At 34.7% G+C, this 11,784-nt stretch overlaps 2 protein-coding genes across 3 annotated transcripts; one reads left to right on the forward strand and one right to left on the reverse strand.

The window, feature by feature from the left end:
- Window positions 1–144: 144 nt before the first annotated feature.
- LOC135171126 (cytochrome c oxidase assembly protein COX15 homolog) lies at window positions 145–9,350 on the forward strand. 2 transcript variants are annotated; one of them, XM_064137472.1, is made up of 5 exons: window positions 145–617; window positions 980–1,269; window positions 2,027–2,159; window positions 2,895–3,525; window positions 4,706–9,350. In XM_064137472.1, the coding sequence occupies exons 2-5, from the start codon at window positions 981–983 to the stop codon at window positions 4,967–4,969; spliced, it is 1,317 nt and encodes a 438-aa protein (XP_063993542.1). In that variant the 5' UTR covers window positions 145–617; window position 980; the 3' UTR covers window positions 4,970–9,350. The 2 variants fall into 2 exon arrangements, with proteins under 2 accessions (XP_063993542.1, XP_063993543.1); XM_064137473.1 differs by having other exon boundaries at window positions 146–356.
- LOC135171135 (uncharacterized protein) lies at window positions 8,905–11,688 on the reverse strand. Its single transcript, XM_064137490.1, has 4 exons — window positions 11,457–11,688; window positions 10,065–10,424; window positions 9,599–9,717; window positions 8,905–9,361 (listed from the first exon to the last, which is right to left on the reverse strand). The coding sequence occupies exons 1-4, from the start codon at window positions 11,536–11,538 to the stop codon at window positions 9,200–9,202; spliced, it is 723 nt and encodes a 240-aa protein (XP_063993560.1). The 5' UTR covers window positions 11,539–11,688; the 3' UTR covers window positions 8,905–9,199.
- Window positions 11,689–11,784: the final 96 nt, after the last annotated feature.

The raw sequence follows: 11,784 nt of genomic DNA on the forward strand, positions 1-11,784 counted from the left end.
TAATAAAACTAGAAATTTGCGAATTAATTGAGGAAAGTATTATTTAGTATAATTCATTAATTTTGTATTAAGTTGAAGAAGCAATAATTACTTCTACATTGGAATATATATCTATATATATACATATATATGTGTGTGTGTGTGCCCGGCGTACATGCACTGTAAATTTTCAACTTCGGACGATACGATACATGAAGTGTTTGCGTTTGAGTTTTACTTTTCATTACTGACTTCGAAAGACTTTACGTCGTATGAAGACCTTTTTGACTCTCCTGATCACTCAGGAATCGACTCTGAATTGGAAAAATCCAACAGCTCGTGAAAGAAAAAACCGCCTTCAATTTTAGTCCCTGGAGGTATGATATTTGGGACCTCCTTGTGTCGTAGACAGGATTCTCCGCTTATTTCGCGACACTCTAGTGTTATGTCATGTGATTAATTAGTAATTCCCTGTAATAACTAAAGATTGAGTGTCTGCAAGCCATTAATTACTGTTGATGGCCATTCAGTAGATTAATAATTCCGGAGTGGAATTTTTGGTAATAATTTTGAGGTTAAGAGTCTGGAGAGGATTTGTCAACATCTAGGACCATCTGCGGGTCAAGTACATATGTGAAGTAGGTGGAGAAGCCTATTAGTAATCAGTCATAAAATTTTATCAACTTGAGATGTAAATTCAGTAGCAAAGTGGCCAAACGAAATAAGTGATTTTTAAGTATTGACCAGTTTTTGCAAAATATCTCGAAATCTACGGAAGATAGCGAATTTCTTATTAGGATCTTTTTTGTGGAGCGAATCGAGATCTACAATAAATGTCATTATAAAAATTTCGCTATCTCTATCAGATTCGGAGATATTGCGAAAAATCTCAGAGATAACTCAACCCATTTCGTATTACCACTTCACTACTGAAAAGAGAAACAATTAATTCAACTTTAAAGGGCCAGGAAAAAAATAATAATAAATTAATCAACTTCAGGATGCTGAGCGTCTCGAGACTGTGTACCCGGGGAATTCCGAGAATCCCACACACAAATGTATCGGTCTGTACACGAAAGGCGTTTCATAGTCCACTTCAAAAACGAACGAGTGATTTTCCACGAATTCTCAGAGAAACCGCAGCCAAATGGAGATCGACTCCGGGTCTCGCCACCGAGTCTGGATCACTTACCTTCAGATTCGCCTCTGCTGTTAACAAAAAGACAAATAGGCTTGTTGGCACCTGGCTTTTTACATGCAGTGGAATGGTCTTTGTCGCTGTAGCACTAGGTATTGCTATTTATTCGTGTATTTATGGATCAGTTAGGGCGGTTGTGAGGGAGATTGTCGATAAAACGTGGGGAAAATAACGGAAATTTCGTTCTTCGGGGATCGATAGTTCAACGGACAATAAGTTCATATAAGAATATGTATTTGGTGGTGTTTTGAGGCCTAGTCAAGTACTAAAGTAATATTTATTGTTACGTTTTATTCTTTCACGTGGAAAAAATTATCAGAAAAACATTGCGAATGATTAGAAAATTCTAATGATTTTTTAAATTAGTTCTTAGACGATTCCGTTACAATCTTCAACCAAAATAATTCAGGCGAAACCATCGGCAAAATTCGATTTTGTTTTAAATAGTTTCTGTGAAATTTTCATGACTCAATTTTGTCGTTTTTTTAGTTTTTCTTTTCTTTTCATCAAAAAAATATTTTGAAAAATGGGATATTGAGGCTGAGGCTATTTTGCAGAAAATATCTCGATACGAGAAATACAGAAAAATTGAGTTCTTTGAATTTTTCCCGTTGGATCACTAGCATTGGTCAATAACTAATTAAAAAGTTGATAGAAGTCGAATAGAATTTTTTAACGATTTGGGCGATTCGTTGCGATAAAATCCGAAGTTTAGGACAAATAAATGATAATAAATTCGAGGAATGAACACTGAAAATATTAACTATTGTACATGATAATTTCTGCATTAAACGACTTCAACCAATGAACGAATTGTATTAATTTCGAAAAAACCTTCCAATGATTCAGGTGGGATAACGAGGCTGACTGAATCGGGATTGTCCATGGTAACGTGGAAATTACTGGGTGAGAAAATGCCAGTGTCCGAGGGTCAATGGATTGAGGAGTTTGAAAGATATAAACAGTATCCAGAATATAAACTGCAAGTGATATTTTATTTTAGAGATTTTCTAATAGTGGTTATTTTAGAATAATTTGTCTGCTTTTTTATTCATTAATGACATCAGAAATGAAATTATAAACGACAAATCATTGGTGGGAGTGTTTAAATTGTTTAAACACTTTCTGCAGATTTTTCTCTTCCGTAGAATTCTCAGAGGTAAATATGGTAATCATGTTTTCTTGATTTTGATTGTCCTGATTCTTCAAAATTTATATTCTTTGGACAAAATGATAAATTGAAAATATTCATTTTGTCATTTTGTCAAAAGAATAGAAATTTTAAAAATGATAAATTGAAAATATTCATTTTATAATTTTGTCAATTTAAAAATTTAAATCAATTTAAAAATTTATTAAAATCTTTTTATCATTTTGAAACGATACAGTTTTGGTCTGAAACATTGACTCTTTTCAACTTCTCTCCAAAATTCCAAATTACCACAATCTCTCTCTTGAATATTTAAAAAATCCATGACAGAATATTTCCTTTTTTTCAACTCCCATTCGATAAGAATTCCACACGAGAAATCCCTGAGCTTCCAGTCTTCCACGCGATAAACGAACGCAACACTAAAGAGAATTCCCTAAGACTTTGCTAGATTCCCAAAAGCCATTTCTACCAGAAAAAAAAATTTCTTGACAAAAAAAATACTAATAATAACCAATCTATCTTTTAATTTAATTCCTTCATGCGCCTCTTATAATTGAATCGCAGAATGAACCAAAACATGACCCTGGAGGAGTTCAAAAAAATCTGGTGGATGGAGTACGTCCATCGAATGTGGGGCAGACTGATAGGTGCAACATTCGCTCTTCCAGCAGCTTACTTCTGGTACAAGGGCTACCTAAAGCCCGGAATGAAGGCCAGACTTCTGATTCTGGGCTCACTGATCGGTGCCCAAGGCCTCATGGGCTGGTACATGGTAAAATCTGGTCTTGAGGACAGATTTCAGGATCCCTCGGACGTCCCCAGGGTCTCGCAGTACCGACTTGCGGCTCACCTGGGTCTGGCTTTTCTTCTGTACAGTGGCTTCCTGTACAATGCCCTCGATCATCTGCTGCCAGCCAAACGCATGCCTCTTGACTGGTTCGGGAAGAGAATGCTCACAGACCAACATACTAGTGCTCTCGTCAAGTTCAAGAGAATAGCTCATGGAAGTAAAGCACTCGTATTTTTGACAGCTATCTCCGGAGCTTTTGTAGCTGGACTGGATGCTGGACTGATTTACAACGAATTCCCGAGGATGGGGAGGAGGTTCATTCCGGAGGATCTGCTGGCGATGTCCCCCACGTTGAGAAATTTCACGGAAAATCCAACGACTGTACAGTGGGATCATAGAATACTCGTGAGTTTAATAACTAGACTAACGTTTTTTGCAGCATCTTTTGCATTATTCTACCAACTGAATATAATATGCACAATATAGAAGATGTTCCATTCGAAATAATCCACCTAACTACCCCCCGAGGGGGTGAAAATGACGAAATATTTTAGGCTCATGAATTATTCTACTGGCGTAAACCCTTCGGTTTCAACGAATTATTTTCCTGGTTTTTCCAGTGATAAATCTTCCAACTTCTAACCCGACCTTTTGTTTCGAAAAATTGAAATTCCTTCCAGAGGCATTCCCGTGACGTCACCCATCCTTCCCATGACCACGATGAACACTAATTAGTTCTCCAGCTGACCCTGCGGGCCCCTTGCTAATTATAATATTGATTATTTTTCCCACCCAAATTTCAGCCAATAGAATTGCACCATTTGTTGATATTTTGTATAGCCTACCTCGAATATCAGCGATTATTTTTCCCATCCAAATCTTGGCCAATAGGATTGCACCATTCGACGTTATTTTATATAGTCAACACGGTATTTCAGCGGAAATTCTTGGAAATTTCACTGGAAATTTTGCATGTTGCCTATATACAAAAAAAAAAACAAATGATGAAGTAACCCTCAATTGTATCTGACAGATTAAATGGCAATTCGTTGAAAATTATATCTCATGGTGCAATTCTATCGGCCAAGATTTGGATGGAAAAAATAATCCCCCGAATACCACTCGAACTTCGAAATTATCTGATATTTTCCTCAAGGTTCCCTACAAACAAATAAGCTTGTCAAGGTTTCCACTGGAAAACTTGACACGTTCATTTGTTTGCAACGAACCTATCGGGAAATATCCGATAATTTCGGAGCTCTTGTGGTATTATATGCGATAATTTTTTGATAATTTTGATAAACAAACGACACCTAACCAAATAAACCTCTTTTCATGTCATGGCACAATTCTCTTGGCCGAAATTTGGATAGGAAAAATAATCTAGGTTCCCTGCATACAAATGAAGTCGTCAAGTTTTTCAGGAAAAATCACTCGTGCTTCGCACTCGTGATTTTTTAGCCTGAAAAACTTGACTCCTTCATTTGTTTGCAACGAATCTATCGGGAAATATTCGATAATTTTGAACCACTTGTGGTATTATATGTGAAAATAATTTTTAAATCCTCATTTTTTTGCTGACCAGGGCATAACAACACTGACAGTGATCACGATAATGGCATTCAAATCCCGAAAACTAAAACTCCCAGGACGTGCATCAACAGCTGCCCTGGTTGTCCTAGGTGCTGGATACCTCCAAGTGATCCTCGGGATCTCGACTCTCCTCCATCACGTACCTGTCTCCCTGGCAGCTTCACACCAATCAGGCAGCATGATACTCCTCAGTGCAGCACTATGGCTCTGCCACGAGCTCAAGCACATACGCAAAATTCCCAAATTAGTCAAGTAACGGTAAATGGTTTGTACATAAATGTAACGCTGGAGTTGCAGTGAATTAACAATAAAACCGGTTGATTTATCAATTAGGAAAAAATTATTTCACAACATTATGCTCATTTATTTCGACGATGTGTCTCTGCCTTATAACAATGATTAATTGCTTACAAACGTTAAAATTACAGTCATTAATTTTTTTTGTTTATTAAAGATAGAGGGGAGCAAATGAAAATTGTTGGTCAAATTTATTTCTCACGTTCAATGTAGAATTGTTTGAATTGTTTATATAATTATTTGTGATTTATCGTTCGAAATGCAAAACTGAAATCCAGTGGAAAAATATGTGGTTCAAGAAAAACTTGAAAAAAGGCGAGGGAAACAGTCACTGTAGTTAAATTTTTGAAAAATATTTCTTTCGTTTGGATTGTTTTTAAAAATTATTGCACCTTTGAAGAAATTTTCAGTACTAAACTGCCTTTTAAAAGTGACAAGAATCGATTACTCGTGTCCATTCAATTAATTTTTGACACAATCAATAGATTATTGTCATTTTTCAGGGACAGTTGTCTATGCAATAAATTTTTTGTCCTGAAAAATGCAAAAATTTATGTCTTTTTAGAGCAGCAAATTCAACAGCAGTAACTGTTACATTTCAATATCTCGCATCTCCTCACTACAATGTCTCCCTGGATCAGACATGATTGGATCAGACTTCACGAACATTTATAGAAAAAAATGTTCCCCATTATGAAATGTTTGATTCTGCATTTAGAAAATTATCAAATCCTTGCCATTATCGTTATTCTATCTACCGGGAGAATCGATAAATCGATTAAATAATCTTGGATTATCATCGTTAAGTAACGCGTTATGTATTTTTACTGTCTCATTATTCATTAATTTATCACTTTGTTTTGATTTTACGAGTGTATCGTACTGTTTAAAAATATGTGGCAGTCGTTTTCCAATCAGTCACCCTTTGATTTATACAATTGTAATTTCACCTCAAAACGTGCAACCTCATACACATTGGTCCGTGACTATTAAACATTAGTAGTGGTGTATTATTGATTTTTTAAAGCAATATATACTTCTACTCATCACCCCCTGCTACACCTCAAATTGCACTTTTATTAATCGATTAATTAATTATTGTAGCCATTTTCTCTTTCCTATATACACATGACACGGTTTATCGTATTTTATTATTTTCTCTTATTATTCACATATATTTTATAGTTCATATTTATATACTGTGGATTTTTAGAACCAGAGTAAATAGCCCAGGTGAGTAATCTACGAGTATTTAACCGTCACGTTACAGAGAGGATTGAAATTTAAAAATCACAGAAATTTGATTTTTCTGGCTCATTCAAGACGAAAATGACATTTACGTTAAAAAACGTCAAATCATTGTTCGAATTAACAAATTAAAATAATTCACTAAATTAAGGAAAATTATTTATTTACATTGAATTAATGAATTGTAAAGACAAAACGTCTTTTTTTTTCATTTTTCTTTATATGTTTGAAATACAAGTCAATAATTTACTCAATAAAATCATTAAAAAATACTTTTTTTAGTAATGAAACCGTCAAAGGCAGAAAATTGATATTTTTGTCTGAATTTTTTTTATTGTTCTTTTCCACTAAAATGTGAATATATGATTCGAAAAATGTGAAAAAATAGAAGTGCGATACGTGAAGCCATTTTCAAATTTCAATGCACTCTCTCCTTGAAAAAAAAGTTCTTGACTTTCAATAATTGGGGTTCTGCATGACAATGTTTTAGTGTTGAATATGAAATTGGAATGAAAAATACTAAATACGGACTTTATTGTATCAAAAAGGATCTATGGTTTTCCCATTAACTCTTGGATTTTGAGGTATTTAATTAAAAAAATCATGCAGCAACCCAATTGTCGACAGGAAAAGTTCTGAAAGGCTCACCGGGGAGATCTACTGGTGTAATCAGTCTGATAAAAAAAAATCCTTACTCACCTCGATAGTTAGTTTTATTTAGATTATAAATAAATGCATCTCATTCGTATCTCATTACTAATTTTTACAGTTTGTTCTCATCCTTTGGGGCATTTATCGTCATTTTGTGAACAATAAAAATGAATTGATTGAAGTATTTTCAGGATTTTTAAAAAATTTGTGTTGTTCATTGTGAGAAGTGGAGAAACGTAGTTCAACAGTTTAATAAATCGCATTTATCGCGAAATGTTGTAGTCTCCACGGGACATGTAAACACTAACGTGAAATTTATCAGCAGATTTTGTTGCTAAAGAAATTCGATATTTCTTACAAAAAAGAATTCTGTACATTTTTGTGAATTTATTTGACAAAAGCAGCAGTCGAGGGGAAGAGAAAATTTTTTTTCTGAACTTTTCCCATAGTTTCACTCATTATGAAACTATTTGTCAAACATGCACTTTAGTGTATTGATTATTATTTTTAGATGGATTTGTCTGGAAGGAAATGTTAAGCCATTTCGTGTAATTTAAAAAATTGTTCATTTAAAACCTTTATAAATTCTAATTCATAAGCTATAAACTATTTATAAACTATAATTCAACAAATTCGTTTAAAAAATTGTTGATTTCAGAGGAAAAAGTCAAATCATTTTTGTCAAAAAACACTAATAATTGTCTAGTTAATTAATAAATTTATGCCGTGCAGTACAGTATAAAAAATTCAATTGTTTCCGATCGAATTGAATAAACCGTTGAAAAATTTGTTTGTTAATCGAAAAACTCATTAGAAAGAGGATTTTCTCAAAATTATTCGAAAATTCAATTAATTCAATACGTTTACCCCACTTCACCACAGACTGATTCAACAACAATCATCGCTTCTTCCTGAAAGACCATTTTGTGAATGAAAAAAAAATTGATATGCATACGACGCAAGAAAAGTGGATTAAGCACGGAGCACTGAGTAAGAATTGACGAAAAAATGAATGAATTGACTAAAGGAATATACAAGCGACGTCACATAATTGTCATCATGTTAATTTTTGTCATCGACTGAACGAAAGCCTCTTAAATAATTTTCATCGCACAAGCAGTGCAATTCGTCGATGATTGTTAATTCCTTCATCTCCAACATGTGGTAAAAAATCGATAGTCATTAATTAACGCGTGTGTAAAATGTGTACAAATAAATTTTTTACACATAATACATATTTACGTAGGCAATGAAGGTATTACGTACGGTAGATACGTATACAGTACATGGAGGTGATTGACTGTCAGAATAGCGATGAATTTTTTCTGGGGAAAAGCGGAAAATAATTCCCAATTCGATTTTTCGTTGCCGTTCTTGTGCATGAAAAGATTTTAAAAAATATTCCAGAGCTTCGGGTAGAAATTTCCTTCCTTTCTAGGGATTTTCGAAAATATTTGATAAAAAAAGATAGAAAAAAGAACAAAAAAAGCTATTTTTCTATTCTTAGTGAAACCGAAAATTTCCACATTAGTTTTTCCGCATGAAAAATTTAATGAATAAATTTTCAGACATTTCTCAACAATTTTCTGTACGTTCTTGAATTTTCATTGAAGTTCATTCACTATTGATCAATGATGTAAATTAAATCCGTCCCAGAAATGTATTTCAATCTATTTCAATCAACGTTTCGATCTATTGAATATTTTCCACCGACGAAATAACGAAATTTCCAATGGTTTGACAGCAAAAGCTCTAGAAATTTCCATAAAACATTTTCACTCATAAACCGCAACGAAGATAAAAAGTCATTAACCATCTACTCGTCAATATTTAAAATTGTTCATCAGAACTCTCAGTGCTCATCATTCATAACTGTCCAGATTCATGAATTTTCTAAAAACATTTAAAATTATTAGCCCCACTTCCTGCACAGAGTTAAAAAATATATGTTTTGTTTAGGCATAAATTGTCACGAATCGACTTAGGCATAAACGATTTTAAAGCTTAAACGATCTAATTATTTTTGACAGTACAAATGCTTCAATAATTTTATTATCCTCTTATTATTAAAAAGAATAAGCCTAAACCGTCAGTCAAGTCTTACTGTACAATTCGAGTGCATTGTGACATATCCCTGGGCTTCCACCATCAGTTTCGCACCTCAGTGAAAAGAAACTAACGTGAATGTATGGAAAAAAAACACGAAGGTGTGAACTTTCGAGTGTCCCTGATTATTCAGAGCCGTACGAAGAGGTGTTTTTTTTTTCGTTTGAGATCCAGGGAGATCTCTTCAGCTGGTTTTCGATGGACTTTCGTCAATTTTTTCCGAGTTTACGATTACCTGGACTACGTAACCGGGTTGGACCTTGGCCTCTTCGATGTGCATCTTGTCACCGAGGAGTTTTCCACCGAAAAACCATCTCTGTCGGGATGGCTCAAGCCCTTCTTGACTCTGCAAGTCGTATTTATTTTATTTATTAAAAACTTAATTGAGTACAATTGGAGAAAAAATGAAAATCGATTTTACTTTCACAGCCTAGTGAATTTGCTGCACAATTTTATTGCATGAAATGAAATTATCTAGAGAATTTATTAATTAGATCACTTCCTCTTATCACGAAATGTACGATAAATAATAAGTAAATTCTCTTCCGAGAATAATAAGAATAATTAAATAAATAACCCTCACCTGTAATTTCTTTTTCGCAATTCCGATAGTATCTTTACTGTACACAGGTAGTTTGACGTCCCCGAGGGTCGTCGACAGTCTCAATTTGAGGGTCATTTCAGTTCCACCATCAACAGGTTCTGCGTGACAAGTGAAATCGAGTGTAAAAAGAAAGAAAAACTTAACGATTACATTTCAAAAATCCTCTATAGCTGGCATGCAACAATTATTTGACAGAACAATTCCAATCGTGTTTTATTTTCTCATAACAATTACATCAAATTTCAGGAAAAAAACAACATAACCTCAAAGAATGAAACGACCAAAGTTAAGTCTCTAACATAATTAAAGGGATTTTAATTTCACAAGTAAACTCTCAGCTTTGTCGTCAGATTTGCACAATCTTCTCTCAGAAAGGATCAATGATAAATAAATCTAAGAATTTTATGAATAAGATAAACACTTTGACAATGAAAAGTTGACTCACCTGAACAATCAGCAGGTGAATCCCTGCCGCTGTCCTCTTTAACAATATTAATGGGATATGACAGACAGTAGATGGGCACCTGATACCTCGTTCCCAGTTCATCATAGCACTCTGTTAAAAATCCATCAGGTACAGAAATATTAGCACCATCCAGTATCGCCTGTGCCAACTGATAATCCTGTGCCTCAGCAGCAGTTGCACCAGCCCTCAGTGCATCCCATATTTCCTTTCTTCCCTCGAAGGCAGGTGCTGTGTCCCAAAATTCGTCGCGTTTGCTTCGTAATTGACCTTCTGTCAATGGCACGTCCGACTTCCATCTGATCACTTCGTGACACAGTGGATGATTTTTTCTCGAATTACCTGAAACCCAGATTAATACAACAATAATTATATAAACTTCAGATTCATTTAGCAATTTAATTCATCAAGTTAAGACTTCTGATACAAAAATAGGATTCCTTAACCTCAAATTATCAAATCATAATCAAAATTAAAAATAGAAATTGCAGCATTTTAACTCCAGCTCCAGGTTTATGAATAAGTTTATTGTTGGCCTACCAACATCAAAGGAAAAGACAATGTTTAAGGTCCATTAAAATCTTCAAAGGACGTCATAAACACTAATTCATAAATTAAAAATAAAGATCATCTTCAGTAAAAATTGTTTGACGATAAATTCAGGAATATTCAGTCTCTCCACCAACGACAATTTACCTTTTGGTATTCAACACAATCATAAACAATCATAAGAGCTCATTCGTCGATTCCAGTTCGTCACCTGGATCAATCAATTTCCTTCCTGACCTAACCACACATTAAAAAACAATCCAGACTGCTTAAATCCATAAAATCCAAATTAACCAAAAACTTTCCAATCGCCCAATATATCATTTTTCCTCTCATCAACCTTTTAATGAATCATCAGTACTGACCAAAGCAAATTAAAATCTCGGAGAAGCCATCAAGGAAATTCGTTCTTCATTCACGAAATGAATTCCTGACCTACGAAACTGCAAAAAGCCTGTCGTCATTGACCAAACCCCACTTCCAATGATCATTATCTAATCCAAGGAAAGCCAGTAAAGCATTAAGGTCTCCATAAACCGTTGGAATCATGATCGATACATATTTTATCATCAATCAGTCCTATCATTACGAAATAAAAATCCAACGGCCACTGAAATAACACACACCCTTGACCTTTACTCGTGTCGAAGGGACAGTACGTCGATAAAATCACCGAAAATAATATAAACAACGAATAAAGACAGAGTAAATATCACTTTTCAAGTGCTATCACTTGTTCCAAGGTTAGCCAGCTCTCCTCTCTACGTGTTTACGATGAGGTCGAAGGTAAATTATTGCACTTTACTAACAAAAATGTTTAATCACCTGAATGGGTTCTCGTTGAATTGGCTGATGTGTCGTCTACAGAGGCTGTTCTTGCCCGAGTTATACCTATGCATCCTCCCATTCTAGGTGGCTGCGATAACCAAACATTTCACCGGAATTCAACAACACCTCACATGCCATTTTCGTCCATTTTTTATTTTGTCACCGATGGCTTTTCATCGCCATTCAGAGTGAGACTAGGTGGAGTTGGTGGAAAGGAGAGAGATACACGATTTTGAGGGACTTTTCTCTTTGTTTAGTGTGTGGGTGGGGGAGATGCAAATGCCTCGCATAACGGTCACATGACCGGGCAGTTATGACGGCTGAC

This window comes from Diachasmimorpha longicaudata, chromosome 18 (assembly GCF_034640455.1).
Source record: "Diachasmimorpha longicaudata isolate KC_UGA_2023 chromosome 18, iyDiaLong2, whole genome shotgun sequence".
In the NCBI taxonomy this organism is placed as follows: domain Eukaryota; kingdom Metazoa; phylum Arthropoda; class Insecta; order Hymenoptera; family Braconidae; genus Diachasmimorpha; species Diachasmimorpha longicaudata.